Source organism: Aquarana catesbeiana, linkage group LG01, assembly GCF_042186555.1.
Source record: "Aquarana catesbeiana isolate 2022-GZ linkage group LG01, ASM4218655v1, whole genome shotgun sequence".
NCBI lineage: Eukaryota > Metazoa > Chordata > Amphibia > Anura > Ranidae > Aquarana > Aquarana catesbeiana.
Genome location: NC_133324.1, coordinates 718,011,557 through 718,033,781, shown reverse-complemented (window position 1 = coordinate 718,033,781; position 22,225 = coordinate 718,011,557). Strand labels below are relative to the sequence as shown.

At 42.8% G+C, this 22,225-nt stretch overlaps 1 protein-coding gene across 4 annotated transcripts in view; it reads left to right on the top strand.

Annotated features, from left to right (window-relative positions):
* The window catches only part of ELF2 (E74 like ETS transcription factor 2), a 190,976-nt gene that overhangs the window by 78,119 nt on the left and 90,632 nt on the right, over positions 1–22,225 (top strand). For all 4 annotated transcript variants that reach the window (XM_073603885.1, XM_073603903.1, XM_073603890.1 and 1 more), the window contains one exon: positions 17,628–17,793. In XM_073603885.1, coding sequence (XP_073459986.1) covers positions 17,628–17,793 — 166 coding nt within the window. The remainder of the gene's footprint in view (positions 1–17,627; positions 17,794–22,225) is intronic.

The window sequence follows — 22,225 nt, the reverse complement described above, 5'->3', positions numbered from 1 at the left end:
CTCATATTCTAAAGGGTACAACAGATAAAAAGTTGGAGTTCCTTTTTAAAAAAAACAAAAAACAACTATATTTCACTTGCAGGTTCAGTCCTTAAAGGACCAGTTTATAGAGGTACTCAAAGTTATTCCTGATCAGCAGGCCCAGGGTTTGGCCGCCATATCAGAAGCATTCTGTTTTACAGTTGACGCTATGAAAGATTCTATTCTCCAGGCCTCATGGCTCATGCTAAGGCTGGTACATGTGCATAGAATCCTATGCTAGCCGAAACGCATGCAAAAAGCTCTTGGCCAGTTTCCCTTTTTATGGTGAACAGTTATTTGGAGACAATCTGGGGGAGGTAACCCACAAAACAAAATACTAAAGCCTTATGAAAGGGCGCCCCCGCTCGCTCAAGTGGGGGGAAGTCTTCCACAGTTTTCAAGGGTCTGGCAGGAACAATGTCAGAGTTCCCATCTCCTCGTTTTCTCAGATCAAAATGTTCCCAGAGATCCAGCAAAAAGAAGTCTCCCTTTCTAGCTTTGGATCATCTCTTGTCTCAAAGAGTGATATCGGGGGTCCCCTTGGTAGAGCAAGGATTAGGGTTTTATTCAAACCTTTTTTACGGTTCCAAAACCATACGGGGTTGTCAGACCCATTTTAGATCTCAAAGATCTAAACCGGTTTTGAATATCTGTTCTTTTCGCCTGGAGTCAATCCGATCAGTAGTCTCTGTCCTACAAGAGGGAGAACTTCTGACATCAATCAACATCAAGGATGCTTTTTTTTCCGTGTGCAATTTTTTCCCCGCTCACCAGAAATTTACGCTTCAAGGTAGAAAATCTTAATTTTCAGTTTGTAGCTCTGCCTTTCGGTCTAGCTACTGCACCTCGATTGTTTACAAAGGTCCTGGCTCCTTCTTTAGCCAGGGTAATGGCCCAAGGTATAACAATACTAGCCTACTTCTCTTCATAGATCAATTCGGTAACCCGCTTAATCCAAACTTTGGTCACCGCAGTTAGCTACCTGGAATACCTAGGTTGGATTATCAACCTAGAGAAATCCTCCTTAAATCCATCAAGGAGATTGCAGTACTTGGGGCTGATCATTGATACAGCTCAGAAGAGTTTGTTTTTTTTCCCCAGGAAAGGATCAGTTCCATAAGGGAACTGATTAAGTTTCTCAAGTCAAAGAAGAATCCTTCTATTCGGCTTTGCTTGAATTTGTTGGGAAAGATGGTGGCTTCTTTCTTCCTTATGCGCGGTTTCATACTTCATATCCTGTCAACTGGGAACAAGAAGGCCCAAGCTCTGGGCTTCCCAATGCGTTTATCCCCCAATGTGCGTCAGAGCCCCAGCTGGTGGTTGATATCCAAGAATCTTCAAAAAGAGAAATCCTTTCTACCAGTTACCTGGAAGGTGGTAACAGACGCCAGCCCTCTGGGCCGAGGAGCAGTCCTGGAAGAAGCATCTGTTCTAAGGAAATGGTCCAAATCAGTCATGACCTTGTCCATCAATATTCTAGAGATTCGGGCAGTACGCCTGGTCTTTGAGGCCTGGATGCTCAAACTACGGAATTTTCCTATCAGGATCCAATCAGACAGTGCCACAGCTGTGGCTTTTATCATTCACCAAGGGGGCACAAGAAGTCATGCAGCCCAGAAAGAGTTGAATCATATTCTATCTTGGCAGAAAACAACTTTCCTTGCCTATTAGCAATTTTTATTCCAGGAATAGTGAATTGGTAGGCGGACTACTTGAGTCGCCAACAATTGTTCCCGGGAGAATGGTCCCTTCACCCCGACATGTTTCTGTTAATATACCAGAAGATGGGGAGTTCCGTATGTGGAACTTTGTGTCAAGGACAAGGGATCCGATGGCATACGAAACCGATGCCTTGATTTTTTTCCATGGGATTAGTTTTTGACTTATCTATGCGTTCCCCCCTGTTCTGTTGCTTCCGCGCCTTCTTCGCAGGATCAAGCGAGTAGGGAAGGAGGTGATTCTTGTGGCCCAGGAGATCTTGGTTTGCCGAGATCATAAAGATGGCGGTGGGGGACCCTTGGACCCTACCACTATGGCCAGACCTTCTCTCGCGAGGTCTGGTATTCTATCCTACCTTACAAACGCTAAATTTAGTGGTTTGGCTATTGAGACCCACATTCTGAAAGATTGTGGGCGGTTAGCCTCAGAATTTCTACTTTGGTTAAATGCTAGAAAGCCACCATCCAGAGTCAAGAATCTGGAAGGCATATGTCTCCTGGTGTAAATCCAGGGGTTGGCACCCCAGGAAATATGTCATAGGTAGGATCCTTGAATTCCTACAGATAGTACTCAAGGCCAGCTTCATTTCTAATCCTATCGATGGCCAGATGTCGGCCTTATTGGTCTTTCGTTTCATCAACCACTTGCTTCCCTCTCTCTGGTTGGTAACTTTATTCAGGGGGTAACGCGGATTAATCCTCCAGTTTGGTCACCCTGAACCCTTGGGACTTAATTTTAGTCCTGTCGGCTTTTTTTGGAGCCAGTACGAGATATTCCCTTGGTCCTCTTGACGGGGGAAAAATAATTTTCTTGGTTGCCGTATCTTCTGCAAGAAGAGTATCGGTGTTTTCTTGTAAGGAGCCGTATTGGTTATTCATAAGGATGAGGCTGTATTGCGGCCTCATTCTGAATTCTTACCGAAGGTAGCATCGGGTTTTCATTTAAACTAGGATATTGTTCTGCCTTCATCTTTTTCCAGAACTTCGTTTCTGTGGAAGAAAGGTCACTACATTTTCTTGATTTGGTGAGAGCAGTCAGGGTCTTTTGAAAGTGACCGCTCAGATTCATAAACAAATGTTTTGTTTGTGTTGCCAGATGGTCCTAAAACAGGATGGGCAGCATCGAAATCTACTATTTCTAAATAGATTTGTCAAGTGCTTGTTCAAACTTATGGTTTAAAGAGGAAAATTCCCCCTTTTCATATTAAAGCGCACTCCACCAGGGCTGTTCGTGCTTCTTGGGCAGTGCATCACCAAGCCTCCATGGCTTAAATCTGCAAGGCCTCAACTTGGTCTTCAGTCCATACATTTACCAGATTCTATCAAATAGATTTAAAAGGCATGAGGACAACGCCTTTGGGCCCAGTGTACTGCAGGTTGCAGTATGAGTCCTCTAGTCTCTTGGTGCCCTACTTTGTTGTGTCTCCCTCCCTTCAGTTGGCATTGCTATGGGACATCCCACATAGTAACTACTATGGCTCTGTGTCCCGTGATGTATGATAAGAAAATAGGATTTTTATAACAGCTTACCTGTAAAATCCTTTTCTTTGAAGTACATCACGGGACACAGAGGTCCCTCCCTTCTTGGTATACACGTGTATTGCTTTGCTACAAAACTGAGGTGCTCCCACCAGTAGGAGGGGTTATATAGGGAGTGCACTTTTTAATTTAGGACGTGCCAGTGTCCATCACCTGAAGGTGGCCTATAACCCACATAGCAACTACTATGGCTCTGTGTCCCCGTGATGTACTTCAAAGAAAAGGATTTTACAAGTAAACTGTAAGCTGGCCTAAAAGCAAAGCGCTATGTGTGGTGAAAAACCAACACTGCACATCACCCTGAACACACCATCCCCACCAGGATGGTGGTGGCAGCATCATGTTGTAGGGATGCTTTTCTTTAGCAGGGACAGGGAAGCTGGTCAGAGTTGATGGGAAGATGGGTGGAGCCAAATACAGGGCAATCTTAAAAGAAAACCTGTTAGTCTGCAAAAGACTTGAGACTGAAGCAGATGTTTACCTTCCAGCCGGACAATCACCTAAACGTACAGCTAGAGCTACAAAAGAATGGTTTAGATCAAAGCATGTGTTAGAATGGCCCAGTCATATTCATGTGTTAGAATAGCCCAATCAAAGTCCAGACCTAAAGTCAATTGAGAATCTGTGGCAAGACTTGAAAATTGCAGTTTACAGACACTCTCCGTCCAATATGACAGCTGTAATTGCAACGAAAGGTGGTTCTACAAAATATTGACTCTGGGTATGACGTCACGCCATCCAGACTCAAAGACGGACACTGACAGATGACGCTGTGACAGGGGGAAGTGGCCGCTCCCCCACCCCACCACAAGCCCACACCAGGATACCAGGTGGGCGGAGACTCCACCTGCACTCTGCATGACGTGGGTGTGCCGAGCGCGGCTATGCCGCGGCACCTGACACCCAGGTGCCCATGCTAAAGTCCGCGGCGAGATGGGGAGGCACAGGAACCCATCAACCAGTGCCACCTAATACCTGGACCCAAAGAAATGCCCTTGTCTCCAAGGGAGCTCAGCACGTCCCCCATTGAGGGATAGGGACCGTGCTGCTGTGGGTGTCCGCGTTGGGATCTGGTGACAGATGGATGGGTGAAAGTCCTGGGCGATTGTACTCAAATGAGTGCTCTGTAAACAAAAATTTAATCAAATTACTGTGTGATCATGGATTAGTTATCACTCTAGTGGAATGACACGAAAATCCTGCCCTTCACGTGGGTGCACCCTTACAATAAAATGGACATTGCAGTTACAGTACAGTATAAACATACGTTAAGTATTGCAACCAAATCTCAATCCTGAGAGAGAATTCCAAAAAGGGGGTTCAAAGGAGAGTCCCAATAGTGGTTAACAATTGGGTCCAAAATGACAACACAGCGTCAAGGTTGAGAGTGGTAAGGCGGCAGGGGCATTCGGAAAAAGGTCCAGACCTGTGGCACTAGGGTCTGGGTAAGTTGAATCGACATAAATGAGCTGTCAGGGGCTATAGAAAGGGTTTGTAGCTGATGCCCTCATTCAGGCCTGGAAATCCACTTTGCTTCAAGCTGTAATAGTTGCTTATCGATGTCCCCACCCCTATCATGTGGGGGAATATGTTCTAAAACGAAGAAACCAATCATTGTTAGATTGTGATTATGGTATAATCCCATGTGTCTACTAATAGGAGTTTCCATTTTTCGTTTCGAGATTGCTGAAACATGGTCACTAATCCTACAAAACAAAGGACGTTTTGTTTTACCAACATAGAACGTTCCACAATGGCACTTCGTTATGTAGACCGCCCCAACAGATTGACAGGTGACTCTATATCTGGGCGTTCAAGAAGTGCCTTTGGGGAGACCAGTACTGTCACCTCTCAAAATGAAGCGACAATAATTACAATTGCCGCATGGATTGGTGCCTGGTTTGTCTGTTTGGCTTGGCCTATTCCCAGTATGATGACTTGCTACCATGGTGTCTTTGATGGATTTGGATCTTTTAAAAGTAGTTTCTGGAAAGGGCTTTATATATGTCTTGATTTTGTCATCTGCAGTGAGAAGATACCAGAGTTTCTTATAGATCTTCCGGACCTTGTCATGTTATCTATTATAGTTGGTCACTATCCTGGTTGATACAGCCTTTTTCTTTTCTTGGTTTGTAAATCAATGCATTTCTGTCTTGCAGTTTTACCTTATTATAAGCTCTCTTTAAGCATGTCTTACTGTATCCTCTCGTAATTAACCGTTCATATAAAAAGGCTGCCTCTCTTTTAAAGTCTTCCTCTAAGGTGCAGTTAGGTTTCAATCTGAGGTATTGGCTATATGGGATACTCCTGATTAGCTGTTTTGGATGCGAGCTAGTTGCTTGCAATAATGTATTGCCAGAAGTTGGCTTTCTATACAGAGTTGAGCATAAGTTTATTGCCTCGTTCACAAAGATTTCTACGTCCAAGAAGGTGATTTTTTCCTGGCTGTTATTTGTGAATTTTAAGTTATCCAGGTATTAGGTGGTGCTGGTTCATGGGTTCCGGCGCCTCCCCGTCTCCCTGCAGACTTTAGCATGGGAGCCTGAGTGTCAAGTGCGGCGTCGTCGCCCCGCTCGGCACGCCCACATGAGCGGGTTGTGGCCGGGGTCTCCGCCAGCCTGTTATCCTGGTGCGCGGTGTGGGATTGTGGTGGGGCGGGGGAGTGGCCTCCTCCCCCTATCACAGCATCATCTGTCAGTGTCTGTCTTTGCATATAGAAAAAACAAATTGGATAGTCAAGGAGAAACCGTCTGTAACGATAATCCAATGGGAGGGGAGTGTACCAATATCTTAACAGAAGTAATAGTGTAGACACTCTACCCACCCAGGTGCAAGGGGTCTATTGCTTATAGCCCAGGTAATTAAATAATAATGAGGCTATTAAAACAAGTTCCTCTGAATCAAACCAACAATATAAACAAAATTCCGGGAAGGGAAGAGAGTAGGAAAGAAGCCCAAAGGGCTGGAAAAGGATTCTTCAGAGAAGAACACCCATGTACAGTAATAGAATTCTTTATTTAGAAAAAACAAAAAATTACACCCACAATAAATATAATAAGATATCTCAATACCTCCACCACAAGTTTAAAATTAATGATAACGTTATCATGAACAGGTGATCACCATGGACAACACCCCTCAATCATACAATCATTCACCCACTAGTAGCAAGTAATACTACAAACTGAAGAAAAATAATATAATAATAAGCTATGATAAGCTAAACAAATAAAGAAAAAGAAAAAATCTTCAGTTCATGGAGAGCAATTTTGGTTTGTACACCAAATAATGCAGAGCCTGCCCTGATACAATAATATAGCGTAGCAGCACTATTAAATATGTGAGCTTATCTGATGAGGAGAGCAGGTGAATAGGGGGGTAAAACTAATTCCCTTGTGACAGTCTGTGTGAGGCGGCTTGAATAGGAGCTTACTTCATTATCATGGCTGAAGCACATACTCATAGATACAAGGGTAAAGGAGAGCTCTGATTAATTTCGCTTGTCGAAAGAAACTGGTCAGCTAGACGCCCCTGTTTTTACAGGGTCTACCACGGACTTCTTACCCCTTCATCTCCCACTATTCCTGCCCTGGGAGCAGCTGTCTTTATATGAACATGGGTGGTCGCATTTATTTTTATTGAAGACTGTAGTCCAAATAGCCAGCACTATCCATGGATGAGTTGATCTTATAACTTTATGGATTAATTAACTTTGGGTTCACTGACTCTGAAGTAGATCTAAAACTAACCGGGACTATCTAGTCTCTATACACCTGGACATCAGCGTACTGTGGATGTGAATTCAGTTTCCACCTGGAACTCTATCACGTGGGTTGCTCCTCCAGTGCTGCACTGCCAGTGTGTCGTTTTGCCTGTCAGCTGAGCGGTCTGGTCCTGGTGAAATTTCTGACTATTCCCGTAAGGACCGGTAAGCTTGTGATGAGATCTCTATCATGTGGGCTTCTTCAGTACTGTACGGCCGGTGAGTGCATCTGCCTGTGAGCTACGCAGTCCGGTCTCGTGGATACCGCTAACTAACCCTGTATGGACCAGTAAGTTTTTAAACACTTGACATTGTCTAGATATACTTAACTGGAACCTCCAAAAGGGATATCCATCTGCAGGTGTTCAACATATCCTTTACCCTTGTATCTATGAGTATGTGCTTCAGCCATGATAATGACGTAAGCTCCTATTCAAGCCGCCTCACACAGACTGTCACAAGGGAAGGAGTTTCACCCCCCTATTCACCTGCTCTCCTCATTAGATAAACTCACATATTTAATAGTGCTGCTACGCTATGTTTTTCCACTTTTTTCAACTGTTTGTACATTAGGGGACTGCTATTATTATCATCTAGGATCGCTTCTACAGCCTCCTGCTTATATTTTCATCTGCTCCCCTTGAGGTACTGTATCAGGGCAGGCTCTGCATTATTTGGTGTACAAACCAAAATTGCTCTCCATGAACTGAAGATTTTTTCTTTTTCTTTATTTGTTTAGCTTATCATAGCTTATTATTATGTTATTTTTCTTCAGTTTTTAGTATTAGTTGCTACTAGTGGGTGTATGATTGAGGGGTGTTGTCCGTGGTGATCACCTGTTCATGATAACGTTATCATTAATTTTATACTTGTGGTGGAGGTATTAAGATATCTTATTATATTTATTGTGTGTGTAATTTTTAGTCTTTTCTACATAAAGAATTCTGTTTATTATATTACATGGGTGTTCCTCTCTGAAGAATCCTTTTCCAGCCCTTTGGGCTTCTTTCCTGGTCTCTTCCCTTTCCCGGAATTTTGTTTATAGTGTCCGTCTTTGCGTCTGGACGGCGTGACAAAATACGTCGTGCCTACCTGGTGCAATGGGGAGGAGTACAAATAGACCCATGCGGCATTGGTTAAGCTGCTGGAGTCCCTGGGAGCCACATTGTCCACGCAGCTGCAAACAGGTACAACTACTTTCATCCAGAGATACTACCAATGCAGTGTATTACATTGCCTTAAAAGGTGCCATACTCCTAGTCCTGGGGGGGGGGGGTAATATTTTTCTAGATACCATTTGTAGATTGTATCATCCATGGTTGTGTCATTGCCTCGCCTCGCTCAGGAGTCTTCATATACACAGACCCAACAGCACATACAGGAAAGCAATTTTCTCCTATAATGCTTATGGTAGGACAGTTTACATTGATCTTTCTTTCGGAAACTAAATTTTGGGTCTTTTCTTTATCTCTATAGGGCTGTAGGTAGAGAACTTTAACTTTGGATATAGCCATATATTCACAGCTGCACTTTGTTGGACACTATAGGGGCTCCCAGTTGTCCATTTAACAGAAACTCTCTATGTAAGCACACATTTTGTTTATAAAATGTCCAAATAATCTGATTTAACTAAATATTCCTAGCGACATGCATTGTTATTGACATGTCACATCAATATGTTTAGATCGTTTCATAGTTAATATAGACTTTACAACGGTACATAAGCCATTCAATGGTACTCTTCTCTGTGGGCGATCTGGTTTGGTCAGTGTCTCTCCTCGGGAGGGCCTTGGTGTCCAATTGCTCTCTCTGATATCATCTACTATGTACTTGGTTCCTTGTATTTTATGCACTTTTTCAAGTCTGAGATCTGTAAACTAAGATCTATATTTATATCTATTCATTAGAGAAGAATGTCCATGCATGTTCCTGAGGAAGCCTTGGGATAGGTGGACAATGGCAAACGGTGTACATATATTTTGTATATTTATACCTTTTATGTATATGTTCTTATATATAAAAATATTTTTTCTGAAATTGTACTCTTATATTATTCTGTATGGTTTCACATGTTTTTTGGTGGTTCCTAAATCCCCTGATGAAGCCTTTGTGTCAGGATAACATATGAACCTATAGCCACCATGCAACCGGACATTCACTTGTTCAACCACCAAAATGAAGCTGTACAATGAGTGATTTTATCTGATCTACAATAAATGTGATGTTTTAATTACCTTTTGTTTCCATTATTATATGTTGGCACTGTTATAATCCCACCCCAACCCTCCTCCAATATATTTGACTTTTTGGAATGAGGTGTCCGATGCTATGTGGCTACCCGTTTCGGAACAAATACATAAATCACTCCTGAATGTGTCTTTACTTTGCAACCAGCTATTGCTGCAGTTTATATTTGTCAAACAACAGCTAATTGGACTTGATGCCCTAGAAAAAGTCAAGAGTAGAATCTTGTGGCTTGTTCTCGAGCATCAAGGTGAATACCTGGCATCCGTAGACATGCAAGATGCCTAACCCAATCCCATTTACCTACATCCTTAGCGCTTTCTGCGTTTCACAGTAGGCGACACAAGCATTGTACAAGCATTTGCATCCAGAGATGGAGAATCTGGACACAGGATATTCTGACCTCTGGGTTCAACGACAAGTTACCTCCGCTTGTGGCCAGGACCAAGGATCCCCTAGCACTGGCATTAGATTCTCTGATTATTTCCTGGACTCGATACAGACTAATTTATGCTGTTCCTTAAGTGCGATGTCCGCATGGACTGCACCACAAAATAGAGAAGGGCAAGAAACTGGTATACCAAACTGGCCCAGAAGAATCTGGTACTCAGTTTCTTCTCGTACACAGACATCCTCAGACATCTAGCTGATGACCCCTGGCCCCTTCCAGACAGACCAGACTTGCTTCTCAGTCTCTGGCTTTAACGGCAAGGCTTCAAGCCCAGGTTTTGAGGGACAGGGTCTTAAGTGTCAGGTTTTGGCCTTTTACCACCTTTACAATGGCCAGTGCTTCATTAGGACCTCTATTTGGTTCTCTCTAAAGTACAGCAACCACTCTTGGAGCCGATCAGAAAACTCCCTTTAGATGATTCCTCCTGCAAGCTAGCCTTCTGTCAGACCTCTTAAGAAACCATTCCTCATTCTTCACAAGGAATAAGTATTCTTGCTCACAGACCCATCTTTATTCCTAAGGTGGTGTCAGCCTTCCAACGCAATGAAGACCTAGTCCTTCCTTTGTTGTATCCTACTCCAAAGAATCTCAAAGGAGATTGCTCTTTGCTGCCTGGATTTGGACAAAGCTTTCAGAATTTAAATTGAAGCTCCAAATTCTATAGGGAAGACTGACTCCTTTTTTTGGTCCTACCCTCAGGACCTCGCAAGGTCTTCATGATCCACCATCATTAGGTGGATAAGACCAATAATCCCAAGAGCGTACACACTAAAGGGCAAAGCACCTCTTGCACTTTACATGCTCACTCTACAAAGGTAGGAGTTCCCTGGGAATTCTGAAATCGGCCCCTGTTTCCCAGGTTTGTAAGGCCGCCATTTGGTTCTCTGTTTGTACTTTTTCAAAGTTCTACCAGTTCTATATCCAGTCTTCTGTGGATGCAACTTTCAGGCCCAAAGGGCACTCAGAATTGGGTCTGTTGACCCTTGTTCTTGTTTGGCCCATTGGCACAGTTCTGTTTACCTTGTTGTGACCCACACATCTTAGTTGTTGCTTGAGAATGCCCCCAAGGTCTATGAATATCAAGCCCGTGTCCTGCACATTTTAAGAAAAAGGGAATTTTTACTTGCCTATAAATGACATACCTTGGGGTATAGAACAGGGCACCTGCCCTCTTTTTCTGCATTACTCTGTATTGCCTGCTACAAAACTGAGAACTCATGGAGTGGGGTAGGGTTATAGGGAGATGCCTAGGGTCTTCAAAATCTTTGACAGTGTCCACCTGAAGGTAGCAGTCTATCACCCAGGGTCTATGAATATCCAGCCTCTACTGTATTTAATTTATGCATTTACAGGTAAGTCAGAATTGCTTTTTTGTTTCTACGTACAGCATTATGTTTTTCTTTCCAGGGTATAAAAGTTTGTAAAGCAAGGAGAAAGAGGCGCCTCTGGGTGCAGACGTTTAAAACAATTTATTAAAAAATTACAGCAACAGCTGGTAATGCACTCACATTTAGGAAGAAGATAGTAGGCAAAAAGAATGTCCCAAAGCAATCAAGGGGATCCGTGGGGGTCATCTACTCTCGGCTGATGGATGGTAAAGGCTCTGGGCAGTCTGTGGACGCTGGATGTTTTCCAGCCGAACAGCGGAGACAGGCTCCAGAGAGAGGCTTGGATTGCAGCCGATCAGGCGAGGGATGATGACGTCACTCGATATGCGACGCGTTTCCTAAGCTGGCTCGCCGTGAGTGGTATGACGGCGGCGCTCCTTTGTCAAGCTGATTGGCTGGGAGCTGAGGAGGAAGTTTAAATAGAGAGCGCTGAAGGGGGAAGGGGGCGGAATAAGGGATGGGCCTGGAATCTGGTGTATAAAAGTGTCAGCAGAGAAGGGAATCGAGGAAAAATGACGATGAGAAGGGATATATGGTGCTAATGTGAAAAAGAAGAAAAAAACTATTGGCTACAATGGGAGGGAAAGAGAAAGGGGACAAATGTGAAAAAGGAAAGGAAAATATCATAATATACACAAATGTAATGAATGAAATAAGCGGGGGCAGAGGGCTGTAATGCAATTCCTATAATTGCATTACAGCCCTCTGCCCCCGCTTATTTCATTCATTACATTTGTGTATATTATGATATTTTCCTTTCCTTTTTCACATTTGTCCCCTTTCTCTTTCCCTCCCATTGTAGCCAATAGGTTTTTCTTCTTTTTCACATTAGCACCATATATCCCTTCTCATCGTCATTTTTCCTCGATTCCCTTCTCTGCTGACACTTCTATACACCAGATTCCAGGCCCATCCCTTATTCCGCCCCCTTCCCCCTTCAGCGCTCTCTATTTAAACTTCCTCCTCAGCTCCCAGCCAATCAGCTTGACAAAGGAGCGCCGCCGTCATACCACTCACGGCGAGCCAGCTTAGGAAACGCGTCGCATATCGAGTGGCGTCATCATCCCTCGCCTGATCGGCTGCAATCCGAGCCTCTCTCTGGAGCCTGTCTCCGCTGTTCGTCCGGAAAACATCCAGCGTCCACAGACTGCCCAGAGCCTTTACCATCCATCAGCCGAGAGTAGATGACCCCACGGATCCCCTTGATTGCTTTGGGACATTCTTTTTGCCTACTATCTTCTTCCTAAATGTGAGTGCATTACCAGCTGTTGCTGTAATTTTTTAATAAATTGTTTTAAACGTCTGCACCCAGAGGCGCCTCTTTCTCCTTGCTTTATAGTGCTACTGGGATATGGCTTTCACTCCCATTGGAAGGCTGCCCTGAATGTGGATTCTACACTCTATTCCTGCTTCCTTCATTTGCAGTGTTACAACACGGACTAAACTTTTTTATTGATATGGAATTTCCTTTTCCCTATTGTTTATGCACATCATTGTATAACTAGGATTCGTTTGTCCTTTTTTTTGTGCCGACTACTTGTTATAAAAGTTTGTAACCCTTTCACGCTGACCGTACGCAAATATGCGTTCATGGCTTTAAGGGGTTACATCGGGGTCATTGGCAGCTGCAGGCATCACCCAGGTGCCGTTTTTCAGAGCCAGCGGTTGGCTTTTTAGTGATAACTGATGTGATAAAAGCCGCTCGGCTGTTATCCTAAAGGAGCGGGATGGGACGTCCACCCCCACTGGGAGGCCCGAGCCACCAGCCTGCGCATCCGCCGGCTAGGCTGAGACCCTAACAAACCCGAATTTGGCTTTGATTGGGTCTCCAATGTAAAATCCCAGAAGCAACGTCACTTCCGGTTTACTCGGCTGCCAATGGCGCCGTTTAAAAAAAAAATTACAGTGTTCAGAATCGCTGATTTTGGCGATCTGAATACTTTTAAGTGCAAAGTAGGGATTTGGGGTCTTTTAGACCCCTGATCCCTCCATAAAGAGTACCTGTCACCACCTATTACTGTCACAAGGGATGTTTACATTCCTTGTGACAGCAATAAAAGTGATCAGATTTTTTTTAAAGTGACAATGTAAAGAAAAAAAAAAAAAACGTAAGAAATTGCACATGTAAGTCGCGCCCGCAAATGTAAAAAGGTGTTCAAATAACACATGTGAGGTATCGCCGCGATCGTCAGAGTGCGAGCAAAAATTCCAGCAAAAAAAAAACCTCCTCTGTAACTTTAACCTGATAACCGTTAATTTTTTTTTTAAGCGTCGCCTGTGGAGATTTTGAAATACCGTAGTTTGTCGCCATTCCACGAGTATGCGCAATTTCAAAGCATGACATTTTAGGTATCTATTTACTCGGAGTAACATCATCTTTCACATTATACAATAAAATTGGGCTAAGTTGACAGTTTTTTTTTTTAAGTTCATGAAAGTGTATTTTTTCCCCAAAAAATGCGTTTGAAAGACCTCTGTGCAAATACCGCGTGACATAAAAAATTTGTAATGATCGCCATTTTATTTTCTAGGGTCTCTGATAAAACAATATATATAATGTTTGGGGGTTCTACGTAATTTTCTTGCAAAAAACTGATTTTAACTTGTAAGCAACAAATGTCAGAAATAGGCTTGGACACGAAAGGGTGTATCCTGTACTGTATTTCAATAATATGCAATTTACAGGTCAGAATTACAGTCAGAATTCCTTTTTTTGTTTCTATGTACAGTATTATGTTTTTCTTTCCAGGGTATGAAAGTTTGTAATGAACAGTTGTGATATTGAACTGCAGTGTAAAAAGCCAGTAAAAACGAATGTATTTGTATTATACTGAATGTTTAGTATTGTATTATTATTTGACTTATTTTGTATATGTATTGTATTATTTATTTTGTGTTCTGCGTTTTTCTTTCCAGTGTATAAAAGTTTGACATGAGGAGTTGTGATTTTGAATTGCAATGACAAAAGCCAGTGAAAACGAATTTTACTACTTTGAGGAAAAATTCCTCTCTCTAGTAAACAATACAAGAAAATGCTTTTGTAAATTGGCAATTAGATTTTGCTGTCTTGTCTTATCTACCCTGGTTGAGGATATAGTGAAAATTCTAATATCATACACCTCTTAATGAGGCACTTCAGTCCAAATTCTTAAAAAAAACAAAAAAACAAAAAAAAAACCTGTAGCAGTAAAGTATATTGGTAATTAGAATTTGGGGCTTAATAATCAAAAATATGCTGTATTTACAATTTAAAGTGTTTTTTATGCAGTGCTGAGCTATATTGTAGTATGGGCAGGTGAAGCCAGCGGGCGGTCTCTTCCTGAAACCTGACACACATGCTGCTAAACATAGTAAACTGCTCTGCCACCCTCAGCACCAGCCACCGCTACATAAAGTGAACTGCTGTTCTCCCTGCACCAACTCCTGCTGTATACAGTAAACTGCTCCTCTCTCGCACCAACTTTTGCTACATACAGTGAACTGCTCCTCACTTGCCCGTAGCAGTGCTCACTCTTCCTACCATCGCCTCCTGTGCAGACACGCCCCTTTTGATGACTCTTGAACCTCTGTCTCACTGCCCCAAGACTCTTGGGATACAGTTGTGTGAAAAAGTATTTGCCCCATTCCTGATTTTTTATTTGTTTGTATATTTCTCACACTTAAATGATTCAGATCATCAAACAATTTTTATTATTACTCGAAGATAACCAGAGTAAATCCAAGGTGCAGTTTTTAAATTATTATTTCATTTATTAAGGCAAAAAAGCTGTTCAAGCCTGCCTGGCCCTATGTGAAAAAGTAATTGCCCCCTCCCATGCTGAATCATGAATGAACTGTGTTTAACCACAATTTTTTGAAAAGCTGAGTTAAATTTCACATCACAAAAAGCCACACATCATGCCACAATCTAAAAATAAAAGAACAGATTATAAACAAAGTAATTTACATGTATCGGTCTAGGAATAGTTTCAAAGCCATTTCTAAGGCTTTGGAACTCCAGTGAACCACAGGGAAAGCCATTATCCACAAATGGAGATAACTTGGAACAGTGTTGAAACTTCCCATGAGTGGCCGGCCTACAAAAATTAGTCCAAGAGCATGACAACGACTCATCCAGGAGATCATAAAAGAACCCAGAACAACATCTAAAGAACTGCAGACCTCACTTGCCTCAGGTAAGATCAGTGTTCGTGATTCAACAATAAGAAAGCGACTGGGCAAAAATGGCTTCCAAGGCCAAAGCCACTGCTGAGAAAAGAACACAAAGACTCATCTCACATTTATCAAAAAACATTTTGATTATCCCCAAGACTTTTAGGCAAATATTCTGTGGACTGATGAGACAAAATTTTACTTTTTGGAAGGTGTGCTTCCCGTTACATCGGGCATAGAACTAATACAGCATTTCATACCTAGAACATCATACCTACAGTCAGACATGGTGGTTGTGGGGCTGCTTTGCAGCTTCAGGACCTGGACGACTTGCCATAATTGATGGAACCATGAATTCTGAGCTCTACCAGAAAATCCTAAAGGAGAATGTCTGGCCATCAGTTCGTGAGCTCAAGCGCACTTGGGTTATGCAGCAAGACAATGATCCGAAAAAAACAGCAAGTCCACCTCCAAATGGTTCAAACAAAGCAAAATTTTAGTTTTGGAGTGGCCTAGTCAAAGCCTGGACTTAAATCCAATTGAGATGCTGTATCATGACCGTACACAGGCCATTCATGCTGGAAAACCCTCCAATGTGGCTGAATTAAAACAATTCTGCAAAGAAGAGTGGGACAAAATTGATCCACAGCAATGTGAAAGACTCATTGCCAGTTACCGCAAACGCTTGATTGCAGTTGTTGCCGCCAAGGGAGGCACAACCAGTTAAGTTTAGGGGGCAATTACTTTTTCACTTAAAGCCAGGTAGGTTTGGACAGCTTTTTTGCCTTAATAAATGAAACCATCATTTAAAAACTGCATTTTGTATTTACTCAGGTTATCTTTGTGTAATAATAAAATTTGTTTGATGATCTGAGTCATTTAAGTGTGACAAATATGCAAAAAAAATGAAAAATCAGACGGGGGGCAAATACTTTTTCACACAACTGTATGTGATGATATCCCAAGAGTCATCAGAACTAAAGCTTTGTCGTTTGTCTAGGCGATCAAAGGAGAAAAGTGCAAGGAGACACTGAATGAACTATTCAGGTATTTTGAGCTAAAAATAAATAAATATATTCTTTTCGATTATATTATAGGAGGGGCAGATAATCACAATGACAGGAACTTTAAAAAAAAAGGGTAAAGGTCTGCTTTAAAAAACTGCTTGATATTTCCCTGAGAGGGTTCGGGGCCATGCACCTGCACAGATGTCAAGTTGGGAACAGCGTCCGTGTCTGTGCAACTGCTGCATCCAAATTGACATGAATGAGACTACTTGCATGTGGATGCATAGAACCCCTGTGCAACCTCCATACAGGTAAACACAGCCCTCCACAGGCGTATGCTTTAGTATGCCCAGTGTGAATGAGGCCTAATAGAAACAAGTGTTCTTGTTTAATCCTTTTGGTAATTTTATGAAAAATGTACACTGTAATACCTTGTAGATCAGTATTATTGTGTGGATTGCTGCAGCATGCAGGGCTTGTGAATCTCCAGGTCAAAGATACAGTATTAAAGTGGATGTAAACCCAATGTCATCCTTTCTAAACTACTGCCATAGGGGTTATCTATAAGGATATACATGCCTCCTGCATGTATCTTTACCTGTCAAATGTTTCCCCTCTGTCTGCTATAAGACCCGAAAAACTGTAGAATCTGTGGGTGGGTCTGTTGTCTGGAGCTCGGTGGGTGGAGTCGTGATGTCAGTAGACTCCCCGCCCACCTCTACACTCCCCTTGTCAATATGCATTTTCTCCTGTGTATTTCGTACACTGAACTTCTGCTATGATCTCTAACATCCAGTGAAAAGACAGGAAAATAACCACATGACTTCAGCATGCCAAATCATGCCGAGGTGTGGAACAGCCAATCCTTGCAGAGCTGCTGAAGAAAGGAGTGGGGGTGGGAATTAAAAAATAATGCATGCCTTAGGCTAGTGAGATATGTAAATCACCTGTCACTCACAGCAAGGGGGAGGATTTGACAAAGTTTTTCTCTGTCAAGTTTTATCTCACTGAACAATAAAAGAGGATTGCTCAGAGCTGGATTAACTTTGTGGCAAGACTGGGCTCAAATGATAGGAAATCTTATACTCTACATTATGACATCAAGAAAAAAAATTTCGGGTTTACATCCACTTTAAGATATGTGTAAAAATAATTGGCTTTGGTAACTTTTACAAGCTCTTGTAGTTAGTTTTTTGCTGTGTATATAGAATAATAAGACAGAAATGCTTGCCCATATTTATGTGCCCTTTGTGTGGTTTGCAGATTTTTTTTAACAAAGACAATTGATTTATAGAACTTAACAGACTCTGAATTGACTCTCTTGGGAATTGTCTGATCCCACAGGAAGAAGTTCAAGTCATTGAATACCCTGCTGTCATTGTAGAACCAGTTCCCGGCGCACCTATGGAGGAGGGCTATGCTGCCCAGGTGCTGGTGTATGATGATGAGACCTTTATGATGCAAGATGTTGCAGAAGAGCAAGAGATTGAGACTGAAACTGTGGAGATAGGTGGGTTTTACTTACACTGAAATAATATACACGTAAATCTCAGCAAATTATAACAGAGGGATTCAAGCCACAATGCCTAAATTAATTCATAAAACATAAATAAATATGTATAGAATGAATGTTAACATGCTAGAACAAGCTGCACTGTCTTGAGTGCTAGCTTTACAAGTGGATAATCCACTAGGGCAGGGGTGTCAAAACTTTTTTCAAAGAGGGCCAGATTTGATGAAGTGAACATGTGTGAGGGCTGACCATTTTGCCTGACATTCTTTGAACCATTAAAATTCGGTCCAAGTGTGTTCGTTTGAGCATTAATACACTGCCCAACAAGAATTCTCTGGCCTTTGTCGCACTCGTTCCTGACACACAGACGAATGCGCTGCTCTTTAGGGGTACCGTTAATTCTCAGTGCAATTAAAAAAAAAAAAAAGGTCGGGGACTTCTTTCCCTGTATTTTTGTGGGTAAGGAAGCCCATTGAAATGAATGGGCTGCCCTAAACGTAGCACGCAGCCACACAGATGTGAACCAAGGGCTTGTTCACATGTCAGGTTGGAGGGGCAGTAAAACCACATGGTTAAGCTGTTTTTACCACCCCCAACTTCTCCCCCTTTAGCTGCAGAGGGAGCAGTTGGGGGTGTACACATGCTGTGGCTGCAGCTGGAGGTATACCAGGGCTGAATGGGGCTGCACTGCAACTATCCCGCAACTGTGTGCATTGCACGGTTGCGGTATAGTGATGCTGCATTTACGGGCTTAAAACAGGTGGTGAGGAGGCACCATAATGCCTCTTTACCGCCTGTCAAATGCCTCTGAAAAGCGATCTGTGCATGGATTGCTTTTCAGAGGAGCAGCAGTCCTGGCTGCTATCACAAACAAGCCCTACAAAAGCAGTTCTGATGGTACAGGAATTGGGGGGGGGGGGGCAGATTAAAAGTAACATACACGCATGCATACACACAGACACATGCAGACATATACACATACATACAGACACATGCACACGCACATACATACAGACACATGCACACACACACACACATACAGACACATGCGCACACACACACACACATACAGACACGTGCACGCACGCACACACACACAGACACATGCACACACATACACACACGTACAGACACATGCACACACGTACAGACACATGCACACACATACATACAGACACATGCGCGCGCACACACGTACAGACACATGCACACACATACATACAGACACATGCGCGCGCACACACATACAGACACATGCACGCACACACACACACATACAGACACATGCGCACACACACACATGCACACACACACATACAGACACATGCACACACATGCATACAGACACACATGCAGACACATGCGCACACACACACACACACACACACATACAGACACATGCACACACACATACAGACACATGCACACACACACATGCACACACATGCACACACACATACAGACAGACACACATGCACAGCCACACTTTTAAAATGAACTAGCTTCAATCACAGCACAGTACCTTTCCAACTTCCTCATTCAGCTGGGTACTGCACTGTAGGGGGAAGCAGAGAGCACAGCACACTCCCCTGCACTTTACTTTCACTTTTGAGGCTGACGGAGCTTCTCACAGTGCCGATGTACAGTTCGGCAGGGGATCAGGCTCATCTGACAGCCCTGATCCCGCGGCACACTGGCTGAGAAAGGCTGGTTTAGATAACCAGGCGGGCCGTTCAAAATCGGACCGTGGGCTGCGATTGGCCCACGGGCTGGACTTTAGACATGCCTGCACTAGGGAGTTGGTGAGATCAGTCTGCAGCGGATTCAACATACAAATATACTGATAAGACCGTTGAATCTGTAAATTAGGTTTACAGTAGACTAATGGCTAACACGCTGGGACTAGATGTGTGGGGGTCTCTGGTAGCAAAAAAAATCATATGCAGCACCTTAAGCAGAACTACACTGCATTTGAGCACCACAAACCAAAAACACAATTTAATTCATTTTTAATCTTCAAAGCAAACTCAACCATCCATCCATGTCTCCAAGCTTTATTTTGCTGAGAAATCACTTTGAAAACCACCCCCTAGCATTTCTGGCTGCAGCCATCTTAAGTTAGGGCAGATGATTCATGTAGCATATACTTCCTGAAATCCATCTGGCCTTAGCTCAGGCATACAGACGGGGAGGGTGTTCTTAGCTCAGCAAACCCCTCCTGAAGACTCCTGGGATGTATGACATCATTTGCCTAGGCCCGGAAACCAGGAAGTAATTCAAGAAGTGTGAAAAAAGTTGAAAACAAGTAAATATGATATACTTTCCTATCTATCTACTAATGCTAGCAGCATAAGGATTACAAATAATCAATGTTGATTGAGAGACAGAAGTTCCGCTTTAACTCCCCCCCCATCCTGTCCCTCCATTCAGCCAATGAGAACAGGGAAATAAAGCCCTGTTAGAGCACCAAACTGACCAACTGACCCCATTTAACAGCCATAGACCAATAATGAGGCACCAACACAATGACATGTTGAGGGGGAGAAAGTCACATGTTCACTCATACAGACATGTTGAGTATTTAATTTTACTGCTGGTTGGAGGGGATGGGGGAGTGAAAGAAATGTGAGTATATGCTGCTGGAGAGAAGGGGAGTAGAGTAACCTTTTTACCTGCTTTGTGGAAGAATATGATCACTTAAAGCTAGCCACATATGTTTTTATACTTTTTAAGGCCAAGATACAGGTACTCTTTAAATCTGAAGTCCAGGCAAAAATTACAATCAACCCTTTATTCTAGCAATTTATAACATGAACATATTTTTTATAACTATATATAGAAACATGCAAGTACATGAAATCTGCCTTTATATCCCCATGTATACCAAGAGTCCTAACGAAAGAGGCAAGAACAACACTGTGAGCTAGTCACACTGTCTGTAACACTGGGTGCATTAATATGGGGGGGAACTCCCAGGGGTATCCCCTACTGCTCTGTTACTTTCCAGTAAACATGTTGAGGACAGTGAGGTTGACCAAACTCTATTTCTTATTTTTAAGAGTGAAAGGTGCAGTCACCCTTTTGGCTGTACAGTGTGGAAGAGGTGTGTGTAAATCAGAAGATTAAATAGAATTGCAAATGCTCAGTTTGCATGTATGTATTTCACTTTCAATCTTTTTATTGGTTTTTGTGTAAAGTACAAAAAGAAAAGAAAAGTAATAACTGGTATGCGGCCAGACATCACACTATCAATGAATCATACAAAAAAACATAATAAGAGAAACATGTCTGAATGGAGAACAAACATAGGCCGGATTTGTTTCAATATAGCCTTTGGTAGGGGATATCTCTCTATAAGGCCCCTTTCACACTGGAGCGGTTTTCAGGCGGTATTGCGCTAAAAATACCGCCTGAAAACCGCCCCTAAACAGCCTCTGCTGTTTGTTCAGTGTGAAAGCCCGAGGGCTTTCACACTGAAGCGGTGCGCTCGCAGGACGGTAAAAAAAGTCCTGCGAGCCGCTTCTTTGGAGCGGGGAAGGAGCGGTGTATTCACCGCTCCTAAACCGCTCCTGCCCATTGAAATCAATGGGACAGCGCGGCTATACCGCGGTAATACCGCGGCTATAGCCGCGCTGTACGAGCGGATTTAACCCTTTTTCGGCCACCAGCGGGGGTTAAAACCGAACCGCTAGCGGCCGAATACCGCTGCAAGAACGACGATACAGCAGCGCTAAAAATAGCGCTGTTGTACCGCCGACGCTCCCACCGCCCCAGTGTGAAAGGGGCCTTATGCAAGGGCATCAGTAGCATTCAAAGGACATATAGGAACAGGCAAATAACATCAAATTCCGGCATGTACAGTTAGGTCCATATATATTTGGACACAGGCACAATTTTCATACTTTTGGCTCTGTATGCCACCAGAATAAAATTAAAACAAAACAATCCAAATGAATTTCAAGTGCAGACTTTCAGCTTTAATTCAAGGGGTTGAACATAAATATCAAGTACAAATTTTAGGAACTGCAACCATTTTATACACAGTCCCCCATTTTCAGGGGCTCAAATGTAATTGGACAAATTAATATAATCCTAGATAAAATGTTCATTTTTATTATTTTGTTGAGAATCATTTACTGGCAATGACTGCCTGAAGTCTGGAACCCATGGACATTACCAAAGACTGGGTTTCCTCCTTTCTGATGCTTTGCCAGGCTCTAACTACAGCTGTCTTTAGTTGTTATTTGTCAGTGGGTCTTATTGCCTTTAGTTTTGCCTTCACCAAGTGAAATGCATGCTGAATTGGGTTGCATTCAGGTGATTAACTCGACCATTGCAGAATATTTCATTTCTTTTCCTTCAAAAGCTTCTGGGTTGCTTTTGTAGTGCGTTTTAGATCATTGTTCATCTGTCCTGTGAAGCGTCGACC